The 24052-nt window shown below is 43.3% G+C and overlaps 2 protein-coding genes across 2 annotated transcripts in view; one reads left to right on the plus strand and one right to left on the minus strand.

Moving 5' to 3' along the window:
* The window catches only part of LOC144696730 (ADP-ribosylation factor-like protein 8B-A), a 107388-nt gene extending 92642 nt beyond the window's left edge, over window positions 1-14746 (plus strand). The window contains exon 7 of the mRNA XM_078568388.1: window positions 10012-14746. Within this exon, the coding sequence (XP_078424514.1) occupies window positions 10012-10061 (50 nt within the window). The 3' untranslated portion in view covers window positions 10062-14746. The remainder of the gene's footprint in view (window positions 1-10011) is intronic.
* On the minus strand, window positions 14450-18014 carry tmem229a (transmembrane protein 229A). Its single transcript, XM_078568387.1, has 2 exons — window positions 17619-18014; window positions 14450-17032 (listed from the first exon to the last, which is right to left on the minus strand). The coding sequence occupies exon 2, from the start codon at window positions 16968-16970 to the stop codon at window positions 15909-15911; it is 1062 nt and encodes a 353-aa protein (XP_078424513.1). The 5' UTR covers window positions 16971-17032; window positions 17619-18014; the 3' UTR covers window positions 14450-15908.
* Window positions 18015-24052: the final 6038 nt, after the last annotated feature.

Below are 24052 nucleotides of genomic sequence, written 5' to 3' on the forward strand. Positions count from 1 at the left end.
GCACGAGCGAGCTGCCCTCGGCCAGACAGGAGTCAGACATTCTCAGAGGCTATGTGAAGATCTATGGAGTGTCCTCACTGCATGTCATCATCATCCTCCAGCTATTGAGCAACTATTAGGGCCTCCACTGCATCTCCATGACAGGAGCATTCTCACAGGGGGTATTGGCACTGCATTAGCCAGACTGGAGTCAAACGTTCACAACTGCGATGTGAGGATCTACGGGGACACCTCATTGCATGTTGTCACCATCCTCCACAAATCTGGCAGCTATGAGGACCTCTCGAGTGTGCCTGCCTCGTCTAGCCAGCGAGAGAGCCTCATCCCCATCATCATCACCACCTTCTCACTCTCGTCCCCTTTGGCGTCCTCATCAGAGGAGACCTCCGGCTCCTCCCTCACCGTCTCAGCCAGATCCTCTCCCTGTTGCAGCACCAGTTTGTAAAGGCTGCAGCAGACAATGATGATGCGTGACACCCTCTGCGGACTGTATTTCAGGGATCCACCAGACCAGTCCAGGCACCGGAACTGCATCTTCAGCATCCCGATAGTCTGCTCCACCAAGTTGTGAGCTGCTGCATGAGCCTCATTATAGCATCGCTCTGCTGCAGTCTGAGGCCACCGCACGGGTGTCATCTGTGGGTAGCCCTTGTCCCCAAGGAGCCAACCCTGCAGCCTCTGTGGAACCTGGAAGACTCCAGGGATCTGCGAGCGACTCAGGATGTAGGCGTTGTGCACACTCCCTGGAAACCGTGCACACACCTGCAGGATGTGTTTCTGGTGGTCGCACACCAGCTGCACGTTCAGTGAGTGGAATCCCTTGCGGTTGATGAAGTCCCCCGAGTGTAGCGATGGAGACCTGAGCGCCACATGAGTGCAGTCAATCGCACCCTGCACCTGTGGAAATCCCAAGATCCAGGCGAATCCAATGGCCCTTGCATCCTGACTGTCCCGGTCCCGGGCAAAATGCACAAAGTTGTGTGTCATGGAGAAGATGGCATCTGTGACCTCATGGATGCATTTGTGGGTGGCAGATTGTGAGATCCCAGAGAGGTCACCTGTGGAGCCCTGAAAGGAGCCACTGGCATAGAAATTGAGTGCCACGGTCACTTTCACAGCCACTGGCAGTGGATGCCCTCTATGTCCGCTTGGCGCCAAGTCCTGCAGTAAATGGCAGATGTGAGCCACCAGGTGCCTAGACATGCGCAGCCATTGGCAACACTGGTTCTCAGTTATCTGCAGGAATGGCAGGCGGCATCTATAGACCCTGGGTACTGACCAGCCATGGCTCGCTGTCGCTCCTGAACAGCGTGTGCAGGAGCCCCAGCTGCCCCTTATTCATGAGGTTGCTGCTCCTGTCTTTGCGCAGTCAGGAGCCTCAGTCACTCTTTCCTCCGTCTTCTCCGCTCTCTGTAGACTATCAGGCGTACAGCCAGGTTAGCAGGATCCATGATCCTGACATGGTCCTCCTGCAGCATGAAAGGGAGAGAGAGAGACGTGGTTACCATGGCTGTATTTAGCACCCTTCCTGGCCCTGTGTGACCGCCCCTTAACGCTTCCCGCGAAGTGCTGGTCATCCCTTGGATGGCCAGAGATGAGTGCGCTGCATGACTGCCCTGTCAACCTGTGACATTGGGGGAGACAGCTCCTAACCAGGATGCTGAGATTTCAAGGGGCTGTGAGCGGCTCCAGCAGTGACTGTTACATGGCCAGTGTTGGCGAGGAGATTGTATAATGTGTGCAGTTCAACTGCTCCATGGCCCAATAAATTAGTGATAGACTCAAAATCTGTTCCGGGGGTAGGGGGCAGTGGGGAGTGGTGATGGGGGGGCGGGGGGAATTGGGGTAAGGTATGGAGCGCTTGGTTGCCCTTTGGTGCCTCCGCGTTGCTTGCGTGGGTGGGCAGGCTAGGAGCCTGACCCCAATCGTATCACTGTGGCTGTGCCTGATCTGTCTCAGTTGCAGAGGCATGGTCAGTTTTATACAGGTGTCCCTAATGTGTGGCCACTTCCCTCACCTACCCTGCCCCCCCACCTCAGTTGCCTGTTCGTGGCATGCAGCACCAGGGCAGCACTTGACACACACACACACCCCACCCCCCGCCCACTGCCACCGACCACAGCTGCCTCCAAGGCTGGCCAGCACTTGCTCCCGGACACCCTCCTCACCCCACCCCACGGCAGTCACCTCCAACGGTGGCCAGCACTTGCCCCCAGACTCCACCCCTACAGCAATCATCTCCAGGGCCAGGCATCAGTTGCCCCCAGCGTCCCTAAGGCCTGTAAATAACAGGTGAGCCGCAGAGCAAGCTGCTCATTTACCTCAATTCCCCCAAAGTGAAGGCCGCCAAGTGCATGTCGCCTGCGTGCTGTTGTAAAACACACATGTGGACGGATGATACGAAGGGTTTCCAAGAGCTGACGAGGTGGCCTTTTAATTATTTGCTAATATATTACAACTAGCTCCCCACGACTGATGGGAAACGCGGCTTGCCGTTGGCGGGCTGAGCAGACGACTGCGACCTGCCTTCACGCCACCGTGAAGCAGGTCACACCATATTTCCCGCGCATGCCACCTATCACGCCCGCCGCCAGCGGGATCAGAAAATTCCGCCCAATATTTTTGGTCGATGATCCTTCACCAGAACTGAGGAAAGATAGAAACATAATAGATTTTGAGTAATTGAAAGGGATCCTATGAAGTCTCAGGTCAAACATGGGCAAGGTAACCTGCTGATTACCAGCCACCACCCCTTCTCAGCTGATGAATCAGTGCTCCTCCATGTTGAACACTACTTGGAAGAAGCACTGAGGGTGGCAAGGGCACAGAATGTGACATTCAAGTAACATTCGCACCAAACAAGTGCCAGACAATGACCTTCTCCAATAGGAGAGAATCTAACCATCACCTCTTGATATTCAATGGCATTACCAATTCTGAATCCCCCACTATCAACATCCTGGGGGTTACCATTGACCAGAAACTTAACTGGACTAGCCATATAAATACTTCAAGAGCAGGTCAGCGGCTGGTAATTCTGGGCAAATAACTCACCTCCTGATTCCCAAAGCCTGGTCACCATTTACAAGGCATTAGTCTAATTGAATAAGTATGAAGGAATACTCTCCACTTGCCTGGATGAGTGCAACTTCAATAAAACTCAAAAAACTTGACACCATCCAGGACAAAGCAGCTCACTTGACTGGCATCCCATCCACCACCTTAAGTGTTTACTTCTTCAGTGGCATAGCATGTATGATCTACAAGATGCACTGCAGCAACTCACCAAGGTTCCTTCGACAGTACCTCCTAAACACACAACCGCTACCACCTAGAAGGACAAAGGCATCAGATGCCTCTGCAAGTTTCCCTCCAAGCTACACACCATGCTGACTTGGAACTATTGCCTTTCACTGTCACCAGGCCAATATCCAGGAACTCCCTTCCTAACAGCACTCTGGATATACCTACACCACACAAGTGTTGGAAAGGCATGATAGACTTGAATATTCAAAGTCAGAATGTATTTGGTCAGAATTAAGGAGCAATAGACGAGCTATTACACCACTGTGTGTACATTATAGATCACCACATATTGAGACGGAGTTAAAGGAACAAATTTATAGACAAATTACAGAACAATGCAATAACTAAAGCATAGTGATAATGGGAGACTTCAGTTATCCTAATATGGACTAGAAAAATAACAGTGTAAAGGACAAAGAGGGCAAGGAATTCCTGAAATGTGTACAAGAGAACATTTTCTTATCAGTATGTTTCCAACCCAATGAGGGATTAATGTTCCCTCTAAGCTATCTGGATCTAGTTCTGGGTAATGCAGTGGGGTAAGTGGACCACCTTTCAGTAGGGAGGGTATTTGGCAAACAGTGGTCATTATCAATGTGCCCTTGAATTTTTTGTGAAACGTGTGGCTGATTTGTATATGTGCCCAACCCCCTTAATTTTTTTGTTTCATAGCCACGCACGTGCGGTAATTTAAAGGGACCAACTTGTGCGTGAGCTGTGTGGAGGCATTTGGGTTGCTGGGTGATTGTGCAGCTTAGAGGGAACATTAAACCTAATGAAATGGTAATCAGAGTAGTTATAGAAAGGACAAGTAAAAACTAAATTTTGAAATTTTCAACTAAGTTGCATGGGAATCTGGTCCAAGTGAATTGAATCAAAGGATTGGCAGATAAAATAGTAAATGAGCAATGGGAGTCCTTCAAATAGTAGATCAAAAGAGGCAGAGACAAGACATATTCCCACAAGGAAGAAAGGAAGGGCATCCAAAGCTAGAACTCCCTGGATAACTAGATATAGAGTTCATTAAATAAAAGATAAATCCCAATTTCATTACACAGTAGAGAACCAAGCTGAATTTTTAAAAAGTACCGAGGAGAACCAACAAAGGAATTATGAAGGGCAAAGAGAGATTTTGAGAATAGATTAGCAAGTAACATAAAAGGGAACCCAGAAGTCTTTTATAAACATATAAATAGTAAAAAGGTACCCAAGAGGTGGAAGCAATTCAGGTCCCAAAAGATCACCTTGTGGAAGCAGAGAATATGACTGAAGTACTAAACAAATACTTTGTATCTGCCTTAACTAAAGAATAGGATATTGTTGGTAGTAGAGAAATTAGATAGGATAATAATAAAGAGGAGGTGCTTAAAAGCTTGGCAGCATTCAAAATAAAAAAGTCAAGCACTTGGGATGGGATGCATCCTAGGTTGCTGAGGGAAGTGGGGAGAGAAATGGCAGAAATGGCTGCAATCTTCCTTCAATGTGAGTGGTTCCGGAGGACTGGAGGATTGCAAATGTTACACCCTTGTTCAAAAAATGAGGGAGGAATAAACCCAGCAACTATATGCTAGCCAGCTGAACATCAGTGGCGGAAAAACTATTTTAGAGACAACAATATGGAAGAAAATTAATTGGCATTTGGAAAAATATTGGTTAATAAATGAAAGCCAACACAGATTTGTTAAAGGCAAGTCATGTTTGACTAATCTGATTGAGTTATTCGATAAAGCAACAGAGTTGATGAGGCTAGTCTGGTTGATATATATATATATATATATATATATATATGGACTTTCAAAATGTGTTTGATAAAGTACCACATAATAGACTATTTAGTAAAATTGAAGGCTATGGCATTAAAGGGAAAATAGTTGTGTGGGTACATGATCAGCTAAGAGACAACAAGCACTGAGTAGTGGTGAGTAGCTGTTTTGTAGACTGGAGGGATGTTTTCAGTGGTGTCCCCCAAGGGTTGGTGTTAGGACCAATGCTCTTTTTGATCATATCTTACATGGCCTGCACTTGGATATTCAGGACGATATGTTAAAGTTTGCAGATGACGTGAAACTCAGATGTAGTAAACAGTGGGGAGGATAGTAACACTTCAGGAGGACATAGATAGACTGGTGAGATGGGCAGACACACAGCAGATTCAATTTAATGCAGAGAAGTGTGAAGTGATTTGTTTTGGTAGGAAGAATGAAGAGAAGCAATATAAAGTCAATGGTACAAATTAAAGTTCTCTTTTGTGAAGACAGATGAGTCAGCGTGACCTGGGGATGTATGCACACAAGTCTTTGAAGATGACAAGGCAAGGTTAGGAGTCTGTTAAATGGCATATTTGATCTTTAGCTTTATAAATAGAAGTATAGAATACAAAAGCAAGGGAGATAATACGAAACCTATTTAAAACATTGGTTAGAACCCAGTGGGAGTATTATGGTCAATTTTGGGCACAACATGTTAAGAAGGACATCCAGGCTTTGGTGAGGATGCAGAGGGGATTCATAAGAATGGTACCAGTTTCATGGGGAGACTAGAGAACCTGGGTTGTTCTCCTTGGAGCAGAAAAGATTATGGAGAGAATTGATAAGAGGCATTCAAAATCTTGATAGGTTTTGACAGAGTAAGCAAAAAGGAATTGTTTCCAATGGCAGAAGGAGTGGTAACCTTAGGACACAGACTTAAGGTAATTTCCAGTTGGAAAAGAACCAGAGGTGACATGAGGAAAAACGTGTGGAGCAAGTTGTTATGATCTGAAATGCATTGCCTGAATAAGTGGTGGAAGTAGATTCAGTGATACATTTCAAAAGGGAATTAGGTGAATACCTAAAGGGGAAAAATTTGCAGGGCTATGGGGAAAGAGCAAAGGGTGAATGGATTTTCAAAGAGCCGGCTCAGACACACTGGGCTGAATGGCCTCCTTCAAAGGTGTATTATATTGTGTTTTTTCTTTGCTCCTTTAACTATTAGAGTGAATTGAATGAAAACTGAAATACTACAGAATTCATTTTGATTTATGTCACTCATTAAAAAGTACTTCTGTTTGTCCTGTAGAAAATCTACTGCAAATTCCTGTACATTTTCCCATCATGTCCATTAACTGTTCTGTGAAATTTAATTGGGTTTTCAGATTTGACAAGGTCACCTGATATTTTATTTCCTTTCTGCAACAGCTTGTATTTAAATAGCTTGTTTAGCGCTGTAAAACATTCCAAGACACTTCACGGGAGTGTTATAAAACAAAATTTGACACTGAGCCACTTAAGCAGCTATTTGGGCTGATGACCAAAAGCTTGGTCAGGGAGGTGGGTTTTAAGGAGTATCTTAAGGGAGGAAATGTGGGAAGATGGGGAGATTTGGGAAAGAAATTTCAGAGCTTAGTGGCATGGTGGAGTGATAAAAATCAGGGATGCTTCAGAGGCCAGAATTGAAGGGGTGCAGATACCTCAAAGGGTTGTAGGTCTGGAGGATGTTACAGAAAAAAGGATTCAAAGGCCATGAAGGGGAAAAAAAGATGAGAATTTTATAAGTGAGGCATTGCTTGACTGGGGGCATGATCTTTAGGTCGGCGAGCAGGGGCGGGGCCCACTCACCGACACATAAAATGACGCGGGATGATGTCAGGCAGAACTCCCGACGTCACCCCGCGTCATTTCCATTTTCAGGTCGGCGGGGGCACAGCCAAGTCAGCTGCGCGCCCGCCAACCTGTTAACGGCCTATTGAGGCCATTAATAAAACAATTTAGGTAATTGACAGGGCTGCCCGTCCAACCTTAAGGTTGGCGGGCAGGCTGGGAGCCCTGACGGGCTGACAGTGTCACATGAGGTGATATGTCAGAGAAATTTTTTTAAACATTTACCTTTAAAAGTTTTAATTCTGAGCCGATCTCCCTGAGGCAGCACTTAGCCTCCCGGCTGAGGGAATCCACCCTCCCCGCCGCCCCACCACCCGCACAGAGCGCATAGCCCACGTAAAATGGCAGCGTGCCCGCAGTTGGGGGCGCTGATCGGAGGCGCACTTGCCCGCACCCGTTCCTGCACTTCCCCACCTAATGGGGGGAGAATTCTTCCCCAGGAGTCAGACTAGATCAGCGAACACATGGGTGATGGATGAATGGGTTACTTGGTGCAAGTTAGGACACGGATAGTAGGGTTTTGGATGGCTATTATGTTATGGAGGGAGAATATGGGAGGCTGGCCAGGAGTGTGTTGGAATAGCCTAGAGGTAACAAAGGCATGATTGAGGGTTTCAGCAGCAGCTGGGCTATGGCACAGGTGAAGTTGGGCAATGTTACGAAGGTGGAAATAAGTGGTCTTTGTGATGATGCAGATGTGTAGTCAGCAGCTCATCTCGAGGCTAGACAGGACAGCAATTTGTGAACAGTCTGCTTCAAGCTCAGACAATTACTGGAAAGAGGGATAGAGTTGGTGGCTGGGGGAAAGGAGTTTGTGGCGAGGACCTAAGACAATGGCTTTGTTCTTCCCAACATTTGGAGGAAATTTCTATTCACCCGGTGTTAGCTGCTGGACAAACAACTATTCCTAAGGAGTGGAGGGGTTGACAGAGGTGGTGTTGAGGTATATTTAGATATCTTCAGCATTCATGTGGAAACCAATAATGTGAACCACGCGCTTAAATCACCTCCCTACTCAAAAAATAACTTGTCAGGTGATGTCTGCGAGAGGATGTATATAGAAAGAAAATAGGAGGCAGGGGACTGTGGACAGGGATATAATCTCGGGGGTAATCAGAAGTGATGGTGCGGGACAGGAAGAGAACCCATTGGAGCAGTTTCGCTGGTCAGTGGAATCAAGCTCTCAATGTCATCATCTGAGAAATTGGGTCCCGCTTTTATCCCTGGCCGCTGCTTGTTGCCTCTTATAGCAATGTGGTGTGGATTGAGAACTCAGCAAAGCAGAGGAAGGAGAGACATACCCCTCCATTCGAACCCAGATCTGTCACATGATAAGCGCTCCAGTGTGATCTACTCCCCCTCTTCTGGAGGTGTTTAAAATTGCTCCTTGTTCATAGCAGTTTTAGAATTTACAAAACCTAGATTAAGTAGTTTATGCAGCAGGCAAAATCTCTTAAATTTTTAGACTGCGGCAAAAATCTGAAAATAGTCCGAACACTAATAAGGAAATATTTCCACCCATTCTTGTGCTGGTATCCTTCAGATGACCTTTTCCTCTCCTTATTTGTTGCGGTAGTGTTTTTTTTTGTTGCTGAGACTGAGCGATTAAGATTTTGCGCATTAGACGGAAAATATTTGTTTGTAACCTTTTCATTCCATTTGCCTGCTTGTTAAAAATGGTATTATGAAATATATATTTATACCAGGAGAAATGAATTGAAACTTTCCATTTAAGAGATACTTCCATTAAACTGATCAGGACCAAATTCCGTGGGCCGATTTTTTAGCTTGGCATGTGGGCGAGCGCCCGACCTGCTCGAGCGTAAAATACTGCATGGTGACGTCGGGCAAGCATCCCAATGTCATACCGTGCTTGCGCAATATTTCAGTCGGCGGATGCGCACAAAAGTTGGAAGCGCGCCCACTGACAATTAAGAGGCTTATTAAGGCCATTAAAGTTGTAATTAACTCCAATTTTTTATGGTCCATCCAACCTTATGGTTGGCAGGATGAGGTTTTCAATATTAATTTTAAAAAATAAAAATGTTTGGACAGAATTTTCATCACATATATGATTCTGATGCATGGACATCTTTTTCTACATTTTAAAATCTTTATTCATTGGTTTTAAATCCTTCAGCTCCTTGAGGCAGCTCTTTGCCTTCAGGGAGCTTTCATTCTGCGCTCCTCTGAGCCCACGCTTATGTCAGCGCCCGCCCTCTTCCCACCCCCACCCGGCAGCGTTGAGCACTTCAGCGCACCTTTCACGCAGGCTGGCTATTAATTGCCCAGCCAGCATGAAATCACGGTTGGGGACCGATCGTGGTCGGCGGGCCGTTCCCTGGCTGATCCTGGACCCACTGGAGCCCACCCGCCTGCCAAACTGAAAATTCTGCCCCTTGGTTTTAGCTGACATACTGTTGATTTTGAGCTGAGCTGCGATGAGCTCTAAGGGTCGGTCCAAGGGCAGGCTTTTGTTCTGTTTTCCCACTTGTAAATTATAAATGAAATTTGTTTCCTGTTCTTTTTCACAGCCAACATATAACATTGGAAAGCGAAAATGTAAATGTGTGAAAGCACTCATTTTCTCAGTGTGCACAAGTTGTAGTTCGTATGCAGTAGTAGAGGTGAATTATACGTAAAATGCTTAACAAATTAAAGCTTGTAAGAACTGCTTTGCATATGTGTGAATTTTATTGCACATACTGCATCGAATGGAGACTCACTATATTGACCATTGTTATGCCAACCTAACTTTCTATTTAGATTTTAAAATGGTTACAACGATTGTTTTAAAAAAACTAAGCTGCTTTTTAAAAAAAAAAGGCACCATCAGCAATTTAGTAAATTCTTCTATTTTCATGAATATTTGTCTTTGTACAAATAAAACACTTGAAACATTGTACACCATAAGTCTAAGGCACTTCAGTGGATTTCCAGTGTATTTGTGGATATTGAGAAATTTCAAGGACAAAATATGGAATAATCAATTATCTTAATATTTTAGTTATGAAATATGAATAGTGACACAATGCTGTAATCCACATCTTAAATTGTGTCCTTGCAGACATTACACTACAGTGGCTTATTCAGCACTCCAAATCGAGGCACTGCTGAGGTTGGTCTCCTGTAATAGAAGATTGTAAACAGCCTATCCATCCTATGTACCTGGAAAGAAGTATGGAAGAGCAAAGCCTAACTCAGCTGGGCCTGAGTCTTTCATTCCCAGTTCTTGTTAATATGGACCTCTTCTTTGCGTTCCTTTGACTTTCGGTCATTTTCTACGTTTAAAGAAAATTTGTGCCATTCAACAGTAATGCAGAGTAATCATAAACTATTTCTGTAAGCCTCAGGCACATGGCTTCATTATTTGAATGATGCCTCTTTAAAAAAAACTACAAAAAACTGCCTAAGTCCTTTTTAATAGCCTGCTATACTGTTGTATCTTTTTCATTTTGCGTGTGATGTATTCAAATAAGGCAGTATTTCTATGTATGATTACTGATCAAAAAATTCAGCCCTATTTATAATAACTATGGTTTGCTTGAGCAACAGTGAAGACATGTTCCTGCTATATTAAAAGTAGTCATGTGGAAACAGGAGCAGGACATCAAGACCTTGTTGATTGTTGGGGATGTTTTCACTTCCCAATTTTGACACTGTCATAGATTGCACTTTAATACTAACACTAAGATAGTTCTTTCAAATGGTTTTCTTCCCCTCAAGGACCAACTACACCCACAGGATGTCAGGGAAATTCAACAAACTTTTTCTTCATAGCTTATTTTAAATTTCTTTTAAATTATGTGCATTCAGAAAGATGGCAGCCACAAAGATAACCTAACGAGTTGATATTGATTTGAAGGAAGACTGGAGATTGATTTTATTGTGTGCCAGTGGTGTCACCATTCCAAGTTTCATCTGTTATTCCATGGATCTCAATGTGAGAACAGCACCAGATAGGCCTACTATTAATGTTTTAGTAGCTACGAAACGCCTGACAACATCAGACACTACCAAGTGTAGCCCGATGGCTTCTGAGTTGTATCAGAATAAGAGCAAACTGGAAATGCATCCAACAATTGCTTGAAAGTTAGTGCAGTTTGATGGTCACAAGCCTCTTCCAAATTGACGTATTACATAGTGAGAAGAAAGTTTTAGTAGTAATAATCATTGTATTTAGTTGAGATTTTACCACAACACTCAAACTAAATGTAATCAAGATCTATTCAAAATAGCCAATTTCTTTTACATTAACAGAGACATTGCCATACACCTCACAGTCACCTTTTATTTTCCTTCCTTTGTGAAGTCTTGGAAGAACATTTAATTTGTGAACATGTGAATTGCGTGTTACTTCATTTTAGTCCTATGTTTTTTTTTGTTAAGGTATTATGCAAAGAAGCATGGGTACACTAATGACCCAAACATAACAACTTTATTGTCAATGAGAAATTCATCTGTGTGCTGTTGTTCAACAGTACTAAAAGTGAACTGAATACATTCTAAACCTTTAATTGGTTCTGTCCAACCTATACTCTATAAAGTGTCTCAGCAATTTTTTTGAAAAAGCCCTTATATTTAAATAAAACCCTTGACCTATTTTGGTGGTGTTAATTGAAGAATAAATGTTGGCCCAGGGCAACAGGAGAACTCCTCCCCCTTTTATGTCCATCTGAACAAGCAGGCCCTTGGTTTAACTTTTGAACCAAAAGATTGTACCTCTGACAATGCAGCACTCCTTCAGTATCACAGTGAAGTGTAAGCCTAGATCATGTGCTCAGATGGAGTGGACTTTGAATATACAACTTTTGACTCCAAGGCCAAGTTACCATATGAGTTGCTGAGTACAGGAGTTTAACCCTTGCTAAATGACAGACAGATGTTTTGTATGTATGACATTTCTGATTGCAGTTTTTCCAGTGCTAAAAACTGAATTGTGAAATATCTTTCAATTCAAAAGATTTAGCGGAGCATACCTTTCCAGTTCTCCTTTTCCAATAGAAAAATACGATTGTCAACTAATTTTTAAAATTATCAACCCTGTAACTTGACAATAATTGATCAATATAAACTTTGAAAGCACGGGGTGATTTTGCAATGGTTTCATTTATCTTAGGTACCGGAAATAGTAGATAGTAAGTGGGGCTTTATTATAAAGACTAGAATCTCTTAGTTAAAAAAAGAAACAAAATCTGAAGTTGATTTATAAAAATAGTACCAGCCAAAGTTAGGAACAAGCATTCACTTTTTTTGAGTCAGAAGCCAATTCCTATGACACAAGCAGAATTGAGGGGCAAGTGCCATTTTATATGGTGCAGAGGAGACAATGCTTTCTGCACTTACTGTGCAACATATTTTATACAATAGGTCAATTACCTTTCTGTTTCCATGCCGATTAAATAACACTTGGTGATGTCATTACTTAGCATAACAGCAACTTCATGATGCCTGAAACATCACCAACTCTTCAATGTAACTGAACCTGTTGAAATTGAAATTTAACTTTAATACAACTTTAAGACGTAACATGATATTTAAACTGAATACATTAGTAGGATGCTGGATTTATCACTCAAACTCTGATATCTGCATGTTGCTTGGGCAGGAGAACTGCACATCACACTTTTTCACTGTGTTATTTATGTAGAACATATTTTAGATTGCCTTGTCCATGAGACACACATATTAACTGTGTAAAGGTAAAAAAGGAGATATAGCTCTAAAGCTCTGATCTCTTGTCCAGCATATAAAAAAAACTGGCTATTAGTAATTTGTGTTGCAGCTGTTCTGCTGTCACAATTGTATTCAATTTAGAAATGTAGATTTTTAACAATATATTAAAGCAGTTTTGGTCAATAGAATCACAAGCAAACAATCCAGTATACCATATTGATGTGGTAGTTCACATTGTTCTGCATAGAATGGAACAGATACAATAAACAAATTTTCTTCAAATTTCCAAATGGTATTAACACTTTTCAGAAACAGTTTTAATGTGCAATACATTCTCCTGCAGTAATAAACTTGCACACAACAGCTCTGTTTGCTGTCTCTGAGGTATCACAATATTTCCCAACAAAAGCAGCATCTGATGAAGGAGCAAGGAATAGAAGGATTATGTAGATAGGGTTGGAGGACACTCATGGGGAAATTAAACATTAACCAGTTGGGCTAAATGGCCTGTTTCTGTGCTGTAATTCCATGCAACTTGCCCAGAGCTGGGGGTTGGCACAAATTGGATAGTTCTTTCAAAGAACCAGCATAGGCACAATGGGCTGAATAGCCTCCTATGCTTTGTGATTCTAAACAAGTACAACACATTCTAAAAATCGGTAGGCACCTTTCCTTGATCAGCTTTTATTTTGAAAGAATATTTTGGTCTTGTGATCAGTATTCCACCTAATCTTTAAGTGCACGTACAACATTAATACATGTAGGTATTCGGACTGATGGTGCTAACTGGAACAATTTGATCTTTGTAAGTACGTTTTTTTTCTAGAGGTAGATACTTGGTGGTAAGGTGTGTGTATGCCTGCAAACTAAATTTTAAAATTCTATATCTTAATGAAATGTAATGTCACTGAAAATTGGGATAAATCTCATTGTTTTGTTATTACTGTACAAACCTGTAACTCAAGTGGGATTCACAAACCCTGTTCTTTAGAATCTTCAATTCTAAAAACCTGGGTTTTTACAGAATTTCTCTGACTCAAAATGAACTGTGGATTAGACTAAAAATTCATGAGCAAAATAATCTGATATGCTATGTGCCATTGTATGATCCTGCTGCCATGAGATTGTTGTCTAACACTTGCTATCCAGTCACTGTAAACACAGGTTGGTTGTTCATTTATTATCCAGTGAGACTGTCTCAGAGATCAGATGACATAAATCACCCTTACTGTTGTTTATGTCATCTGAATCCTTGTCTTGTAATTTAAGAACAGGGACCTAGGATCCTGAAAATATATTGGCAGTGGTCAGCAAAATTACACTTCTAGTTGGCACCTTGAAACTCTATGGTGAAGGTGTAATTGTTCACAAAGGTTACATTTCCTTTGTACCCACTTTTAAAGTGAAGCAATTCCTATAGGATGTCACATTAATCTAAAACTGGTAAACTTAATTTGTGGTGTAGGTGAATTTTAGAAATCATCCACACATTTCAGAAATCTGGTGTAAGATACTCTCCTTTAAATTTTACTTTAGAATTAAAATAAAAACATTTTTCCGACGCATATGAATTGTAACTTTTTTCACCGTGTGTGCTTCAGTGTCAAGTTGTCTGCCCCACCAGATCTCTTGTTTAAATGTGGACAGAGGAAGGGAGAGGGGAGTATAGCATTGCAAGCCACAATACCAAAACAGTGTTGCCACTTGTAATGCATAAATCTCTATTTAATCCATCAGAATTCCCAAATCAGCAGAATATGGAAGCCCTGAATCTCCAAAAATAAGAAGCATGGCAGCACCAATACAATGCAGTTTTCACACTACTTCAGTTATGTACAATAATGTTTTTAATATGAAATAAATGTATGGATCATTTTTTTGCTTATGCTGCCTGACACACAAGTGTACAGATTTAAACTGTGGCCTTAGCTTAGCATGTTTACAGTCTTTACCAGTAAGTACTTGTTTTATTCTCTACTGTATTGAATGCAAAGGTGAAGCCAAAATTGTAGAGATTTTTAACGAAGTATTGTAGTAACCCAGTGACACATGGCTGTTATCAAACAATGTGAACACAATTATATATGCTTCAAATAAAATCACAGTAGTACAGTATTAAAATTGAACTTGTGTGGTTAACAAGTCAGTTGCAGAAACTGTTAATGATTTTAGACAAATGTAAGGGCAGAGTTCAAATCCAAATGTTTGAGGTGGCATGCAGTTGAATTGCTATTTTCACAATCCACATCTGATATGTTTTAATTAAAATTAATTTAGTGTCCAGGTAACGAGAACAATTGAACATTAAAAAAGTATTTTACATACACCTCTTACAACTAGAATTACAAATCATAACATTCAGTATATTAAAGTGAAAGTGTGGCCCTCATCAGAGATCTTTCATTGGTTAAGAAAAACAATTGTCCATTCCATTAGCCACTACAGGTGGCTAATTAACTACAAATACTGTGAAGTATACACAACACACACTACAGTACAATAGTAGGAAACTAATTCCATTACTCACTTTGAGAGAATCTCAAATTCAGGTAATGGTGCAAATGCCAGGTTTGTACTACACCAGTCATTTAGACCCTGCTGGAACTCCGCTTTGCCTCATCCCAAATTAATTAAATGTTCTTGAAAAGTCTCATGCAGTGCCCTTTCTCATTGACTAGATACTGGTCAGTAAATTTTAAAAATAGAGATTGATTCTTTTAAAAAAATGTTTGAGCTGTTAATCTTGATGCTCAGGAGTCAGTGATTTCCAAACTGAGTTTGAATTGCAGCAGCTGGGTTGGCAGTGATTTTTCTGCAGAGGCCCCAATGATGGGCCTCTTTTAAATTTGACCCACTGAGCACAGCTCGAGTTTTACAATACCACCACAAGCAGTGAATCTGTGAACCTGATGTTTAAACTACAAATACATTAGAATTCAGAGCAGAAATGGTTTCTAGAATTACAGCATTTAACAATCTTGATCTTCAGAATTTAACTTGCTGGTCACAAGTGAGCCCCAGTATACCTTTGCAAAGTAAAATGAGTGATTTAGAGCGATCATGTTATTACAATTTGAAGATGGTTACGAATGAAAGACGGAAACCTGCAATTCACTAGAAACTGGGCTCTACCCGGTTTGCTAGCCGTTATTGTTTACCTCTCTCTTCACAAGTCATATTCAAAGTTAAAACATACAGCCGTAGCTCTGTATGGTATCATTAAAAATTCTTCCCACGGTTACTGAAACCTCTTCGTTTCAGGTATATTAAGATCAGCTTGGTATTGAGTCAGGTTGTCCTGCTTTTCCCATTAGTACAGATTGTCTTGGAGTTTTTGCTCTTGGCATAATGCACACGTAGTAACACGTTAGACAACACATCCTGGTAGTAGCTGAGCAGGATCCATCCTGGCAAGTACATTAAGGTAATGAGGCCCATGAAATTAAGAGGGTAATGAGAATAATCCCAGGAGCAGGCGTCGTAGTGCCGGAGCCCCAGTCCCCAGGTGAGCTCCCAAGTGTAGATGAAGAGAACATAAATGGGCAGCCTCTGCCAAGTGTTCCAACCCCATCGGTAGTGTAGGTAAAAATACAGCTTCTCCACCACGAAGCTGCAGCTGCCGTACATGAAGAAGGACCAGAGCGAGGTATGTCCCAGCAGAGAGCGGTCAGACTTCTCCACCAGGTTGAACATCGAGGTGAAGAAGATCTCGTCCAGGAAGCCGTGCATGCCGTAGAAGACGAAGCGCAGGGAGTCAGGGAGCCCTTGCGGGGGGGAGAGGCGCTGGGGCAGTGTAGCCCGGCCGCCCGGCTGGCTGCAGTCACACTGGAGCCGGAGGAAGCGCTTGAGGAAGAGCTGCGAGTCGTACAGGGCGAGGAGGTAGTGCAGGAGCACGGTGAGCAGGGGGGAGCCCGACTCCGGGGCTGAGCCCAGCGTCCGCACCAGGGTCTGCAGGCTCACATACACCGAGGGGTAGAGCAGCAGGTGGAAAACCAGGGGGCGGCCTTGGAAGTTCCTCTTCTGCAGGTAGAGCTTCTCCAGGGCGAAGTGAGAGAGAGAATGAACGAGGCCGAGGTAGGGCGAGGAGAAGCCCAGCATCTTCAGGTCGCTGGTCTGGACAAAGCGCTGGATCGAGGACAGGAGGACGTCCAAGGTGATGCCGTGCATCCCGTAGAAATACAGGCGCATCCAAGTGGGCAGAGAGGGGCTGAGGCGGCCGCAGCTTTCAGCACCGGACAGATCCTTGAGCCGGGACGAGCAGGAGGCTGAGGGCAGGCGGCTCCTCCTGCTGCTCTGAGCCGGGCGCTCTGTGGAGAGGAGCCTCTGAGCGTCGCGTCGTTTGCTGTTCATGATCTTGGCTGGTGTGGAAATCCTCTCTCACCAGCCCCCAGCAAACCCCCCAAGATTAAGGCCTGCTGTTTGCAAAGCAATACACATAAAAAAAATAACATGCAGAAATAACCAGGAATTAGCTCATGTTTTTTTTTGCTCTCTCTCTCTCTCTCTCTCGGTCTGTCTATCCTTTGCACAGGTTAGGTCCAGCTCTAGTTACCTGGCAGCAGCAGCAGCAACAACAATCTCGCCGTCTGCAGCACACCCAGCAAATGTAGACGTAAACGTCCCCACTCAGCAACCCAACACGTCCCTCAGACGCAGCCACCCTCCCTCCTCCCCCTACATATCTCTCACCCCTCCCCAGGAAGATCTACAATACAACCTACAATATTATCCCCCAGTTGTATAGCATTTTTAAAATCCTAGCCCCATTTCAAACGTGCAACTTATTCCACGAAACGAACCCCCTGCCCCGCTTTTATCCCAGAAATTCCATCCCTTCCCTACAGCAACAGCACAAGTTTTGGTTACATGTAAAAAAAACCCACGAGAGGGAATATCACATGCCAGGATGCAGATTGTGTGCTGGTATCCAACTGGGGAAAAAATCCCAAGGATCGTGGGGAAAATAGCCCCCCGGGGAATATATCAGTTTCAATTCACCTTGCAAGCATTCATGCATTTTTTCTGTCCCTGAGATTTTCGATTCCGGGAGCACCAGCTGTAAACAAAATCACAAAGCGCTTATGTTTTCCTCAAGCGGGTCATCGGGTAAGAAAGCGGTTTAAATCGATATCTATTTATATTCTGAAGATGGAAATACGTAGGCGAGAAATGATCACTGCTGACATTAACCACTGAATGGTCTAATGTTCATCTGCTCGTCGTGCGGAAGTTTTAGCTCTTGTAAAATGGTCGTCACCTTTGTTAAAAAAAGTGTGATACCAATATAGTAAACGTTTCTGTTGTAGGGTGGCCGAGTTACACTATTAGTAATAGAGTTGATTTGCAGACATTTCTTAAGTGGCAACATTAAGTTTATTTACAATATACTCAGTGACAACTACACCCCTGCTTTCAACTCCAACTCTATCTCTACCCTGTCTGCTGAGGTAGCCCAAGCTATTCTCTTATTGGTTATTATAGATCATGTGATCTTCCTTAACAAGTATTATTCTTAAAGGTATATTACACCCTAAATAAAGCCATAATTATTACACCCCTCCCCCTTTAACTCGGCTATACATATTATATTTACAAGTACATAGTTTTTAAGACAATATAATAGTTACACTGGATAAGGAGTTTATAAGTTCAGTCTTTCAGGTGGTTTCCTGGTACATGTGGAACGTCACAGCTCCACAACTTCAGATTCTTTGTCAGGAACCTCCTTTTCCGGAGTTGCCTGAACGTCAGGTGCTTCAGTGGACACTTGCAGTTCTGTATCCTCAACTCTTACAGGAACATCAGACATGTCAGTCCTGGGTTGAGTATCCTCAACAGGAAACGCAGACCCAGTCATGGTCACTGGTGGAACTATTTCTTGATGATTTGTCTCTCCCTTTCTTAAATGGCCCACATGCTTATGGATGATCCGGCCTTTCAACTCTACGTGGTAAGATAGAGGATCAGTCATTGTACTTATTTCACCCGGTAATCACTTTGATCCTTCTCAGGAGTTTTTCACCTATACCGGCTCTCCCACGGTAAATTTCCTCTCATGACTATGCCAGTCATGTCTTGTTTTCTGGCTTCCCTGACTCCTTTCCCCTCTAAATTTGGCATTATTAAGCTCAATCTAGTCCTGATACTGCGTTTCAACAATAACTCCGCAGGTGTGACACCTGTTGTTGTATGAGGGGTAGTCCTGTAATGAAAAAGAAAGCGTGCTAGCTTGGTTGTCAAGGAATTGGCAGTTAGCTTTTTCATGCCTGCCTTGAACGTTTGAACCGCCCGTTCAGCCAGTCTGTTTGAGGAAGTGTGGTACGGTGCAGTTTTCACATGAGTAATACTGTTGAGGCTGATAAACCGTTGGAGCTCAGCACTCATAAATGCCGTGCCATTATCAGAAATGACTACTTCTGGTAGTCCATGAATGGCAAAACTCTAATTTAGTTTCTCAGTTGTAGCGGCCAATGTTGGTGACTTCACCCCAGATACATCAAGCATTTTGAATGTGAGCATCGACAATGATCAAGAACATTGTTCCCAGGAAAGGTCCAATGTAGTCAATGTGTAACCACACCCAGGGTCTACCTCCCATAGGTGTAATAGAACTGTCACTGGCAACTTTTGCAGTTGCTGACATTGCCCACAATGCTTTACCATACCCTCTGTTTCGCCATCCATCTCTGGCCACCATAGATAGCTGCATGCCATAGTCTTTACTCGGGAAATTCCTGGATGGGAACTATGTAGTTCAACTAAAAGAGGCTCCCTTCCCTTTGGAGGAACTATCACTAATGCACCCCACAACAAGGATGGTTGGTCCTAGAACACTACCCTGTGGAACTCCTGCTGTGATGCCCTGCAACTGAGATGATTGGCCTCCAACAACCAAAACTCTCAAGTAATGACTCCAACTAGCTGAGAGTTTCCCCCAATTCCTATTGACTTCAGTTGCTATGGCACCTTGATGCCACACACATCTCTCATTACCTTTACATACTTATAGCTCTTCAGCAATGACCTGGTGCCATGAGACTACATGGGGTTTAAAGTTGATGTTAAGGACTCCCAGGGCAACTCCCTCCCGACTGTATACTACTGTGCCGCCACCTCTGCTGGACCTGCCCTGCCGGTGGAACAGGACATCCTCAGGGATGGTGATAGTGGTGTCTGGTACATTGCCTGTAAGGTATGATTCTGTGAGCATGACTCTGTCAGGCTGTAGCTTGACTAGTCTATGGGACAGCTCTCCTTATTTGGCACAAGCCACCAGATGTTAGTAAGGAGGACTTTGCAATGTCAACAGGGCTGAGTTTGCCGTTGTTGTTTCTGGTGCCTAGGTCGATGCTGGTGGTCTGTCTGGTTTCAATCCTTATTGACTTTTTTTTTAGCGGTTTGATACAACTGAGTAGCTTGCTAGGCCATTTCAGAGGACATTTAAGAGTCAACAACATTGCTGAGGGTCTGGAATCACCTGTGGACCAGACCAGGTAAGGACGGCATATTTCCTTCCCATTGGTCAACCAGATGGGTTTTTACGACAATCGACATGGTTTCACGGTCATCGTTAGGCTTTTAGTTCTAGAGATTTTTATTTAATTCAAATTCTACCATCTGCCGTGGTGGGATTCGAACCCAGATTCCTCGAGCATTCGCCTGGGCCTAGTGACAATACCCCACACCTCCCCTATTGTATGTTGCATTGAGAGTTCAGTTATTTGGGGGTTATGGGAATTTAGCAATCAGACTTTGTGTCTCCTTTGACAACACCTTCCAAACCCATGACCTCTACCACCTTGAAGGACAAAGGCAGCTGATGCATGGGGACACCACCACCTGCAAGCTCCCCTCCAGGCCACACAGCATCCTGACTTATAATTATAATGCTGTTCCTTCACTGTTGCTAGGTCAAAATCCTAGAACGCCCTCCCTAACAGCACCATGGTCATGGACTGCAGCAATTCATGAAGGCAGCTCACCACCGCCTTCTGAAGGGCAAATAGGGATGGGCTATAAAAATGCTGGCCTAGCCATCATTGCCCAGGTGCCTTGAAAGAATTTTTAAAAAGCTTGAGTGTGCAGAAGCCATAGAACCATAGAACCATAGAACACTACAGCACAGAAAACAGGCCATTCAGCCCTTCTAGTCTGTGCCGAAATATTATTCCGCTAGTCCCATTGACCTGCACCTAGTCCATAACCCTCCAGACCTCTCCCATCCATGTATCTATCTAATTTATTCTTAAAACTTAAGAGTGAGCCCGCATTTACCACGTCAGATGGTAGATCGTTCCACACTCTCACCACTCTCTGAGTGAAGAAGTTCCCCCTAATGTTCCCCCTAAACCTTTCCCCTTTCACCCTAAAGCCATGTCCTCTCGTGTTTATTTCTCCTAAAGCCCTGAAGTCACGTTCATATTCGTTCTGATGGAAGTACATCGACCAAAAATGGTAGCGCTATTTCTCCCTCCATAAATGCTGCCTGACCTGCTTTCTGGTTTTATTTCAGAAATTTTACCTGAATTCATCTATTGTCATCATTGCTCTACCAAGAATGGATATAAACATCTCCCAAACCCCTCACATGCCAACACGACTAGGACAACTAGATATGACAGCCGGACTAATGAGTGCTGGTCACCATTCATTATAATATCAGCCAGGAGAATGGCTGCTGCTCACCCCAAGTTAGAGTAGAGAATTTCTCTATTGACTCAATCTGTTAGCAATTAGACAGCTAATTTCACACACAGTATTCTATCAGGTTCAGATTGTGACATTGAAATAAACAATGATAAAATTACTCCATTTTCGGAAGTAGATTTCTGACCATAAGATTAAATGTATGCAAATAAAAAAGTCAATCAGACAGCTTTGGTTCAGTATATGAAGAAAGGCGGTATCTAAGCTGCTGTGTAGCATTCTTCTCTGAACCATCATCACCATAAACAGATTGGTTTTTGGGATGCGAGCATCGCTGGCCAGGCCAGCATTTATTGCGCATTTCCAATTGCCTTTGTTAAGGTGGTGGTGAGCTGTTTCTTGAACTGCTGGAGTCCATGTGTTGTAGGTACTATGCTGTTAGGGAGGAAGTTCCATGTTTTAGGCCCAATGACAGTGAAGGTGATTTAGTTCCAAGTCAAGATGGTGTGTGGTTTGGAAGGGAACTTGTAGCTGGTGATGTTCCCATGTGTTAGCTGCCTTGTCCTTCTGGGTGACAGATTTCATGGTTTGGAAGGTCCTGTCTAAGGAGCCTTGGTGAATTCCTGCAATGCATCTTTTAGATGGTACACACTGCTGCCACTGTGCATCGGTGGTGGTGAGAGTGAATGTTTAAGGTGGTGGATGGGGTGCTGGTCAATCAGGCTGCTGTGTCTTGGATGATGTCAAGCTTCTTGAGTGCTGTTGAAGCTGTACCCATCCAGGTAAATGGAGGATATTCCATCACATTCCTGACTTGTGCCTTGTAGATGGTGGACAGACTTTGGGGAGTCAGGTGGTGAGTTATTCTCCGCAGAGTTTCCAGCCTCTGGCCTGCTCTTGTAGTCACATGGCTGGTCCAGTTAAGTCTCTGGTCAATGGTAATTCCAAGGATGTTGATAGTGGGCAATGGTAATGCTGTTGAATGTTAAGGTGAGATGGTTAGATTCTCTTTTGTTGAAGATGCCTAGCATTTGTGTAACCATGAATGGTGTCCAGCTTTTGTTGCATGCAGGCACAGGCTGCTTCAGTATCTGCGGGGTTGCAAATGGTGCTGACCATTGTGCAATCATCAGTGAACGTCCACACTTCTAACCTTATGGTGGATGAAAGGTCATTGATGAAGTAGCTGTAGATGGTTGGACCTAGGACATTACACTGAGGAACTCCTGCAGCAATCCTGGGACTGAGATGATTTGCCAACAACCACAGTCCGAGATTTTGCTGTGTGCAAAATGGTTATCACATTCAATGTTTTAATGTCAATGATTGCACTTCAAACGAATAATTGTATGTGAAGAGCTTTGGGATGTTTTTGACTCAATAATATGCTATTATATGATTCCTTTAATTTTTAATTTGCTTTTTTATTTATAACCATCTTAATCTGTTTTGTTTAAAAATTACTTAGTTGCTTCCCACATTAAAGCCAAAAGCTGTGCGCTAATGTCTGCCATTGTGGGCTCACTTTAATTGGCTGAAAAGTGGCTCCACAGACTGAATTTTTTTCATCAAACTCAGGATGGTAAAAATTGACACAGCCACATCAGAGAGCTGATGAGCTTCTGGCCTGTTCGTAAAAGATGCAGAAATGATCTTTTTCACAACATTGGCAGCTGAATCAGGGCTGGATAACTCAACTTATGCATTCGGAAAGTGAGCCTAAGATTTTATTTTTTAAAATTGCATATCCCTGTTGCCATGGCTTCAGCAATGCATGGCAACTACTTGCCTACCATGTTCCATGAGGAACTAAAAAAGGATGCTCAGAGTAGAATAGCAATATTCATGAACACTGGAGTGTTTCATCTCTATTTAATATTCCAAGTGGAAAGAAAAAAGTCTTCTTCCCCATGCTGTGGGTTGCATTAACTTGTTGTCTCCCACCACTGCCATGCCCACTATTCTAATCATTGGAGAGGATTTACCATTAGAATTATGAAGGGAATATTGACACCACTGTATGAACCAATGAGGTGAGGCAGGACTGGTGGTTTTAATTTACCAGCCAATGTAGAAAACTACAGCAAACAGAATCTCTCAAACACTGTACAGCAGGGTTATTTCTCCAGCAATATGCATTGAGTGGGGGATAGTTACACAATATAAATTATATGGGTGACATCAATCCCAATTATTTACAGCAGTGATTGATGAGGGAGTCATCTGATGCTCTTTGTTCTGGCCCAGAGTTGAGGGGCTTGATTTTCAACCCAGGGTCAGGAACCCAATGCCCAGATGATTTCCGGGTCTCAATCCCATGCCGCATCTCTGTTGCATGAGGTGCCTTCAAATGTAAATACCCTATGGGGCCGATGACAAGCTTAACATCCAATTAGTGGAACAGGCAGTGCCAGGAGGTGGGAGCTGCCAGCAGAGCATAAACATCAAAGGCAGACGGCAGCCATTATGGGATCTGTTGCTGCCTTGCAGCATAGAGGAGGCAGCACATCAGATGGCCGAATGAAAGGTGCTGTGCTTGTTCCAGAACAAAAAACTTATGGTGGAAAAAGTTTTTCAGCATAGAAAAGATTACTTAATTGCTTCCCACATTAAAGCCAAAAGCTGTGCACTAATGTGCATCAGACTGTTTGGGTTTTGTAATTTGTGAATTGAAAATCACCTCCCGGCCATCACCGGCCTGTTGACAATCTCCTCAAGCAGCTTTATCGGCAGGTAATTAGCAGGTTCCCAACTTCCCCCCACTGCCCTTTAAAAATTCCAGCATG

Source organism: Cetorhinus maximus, chromosome 22, assembly GCF_964194155.1.
Source record: "Cetorhinus maximus chromosome 22, sCetMax3.hap1.1, whole genome shotgun sequence".
Lineage (NCBI taxonomy): Eukaryota > Metazoa > Chordata > Chondrichthyes > Lamniformes > Cetorhinidae > Cetorhinus > Cetorhinus maximus.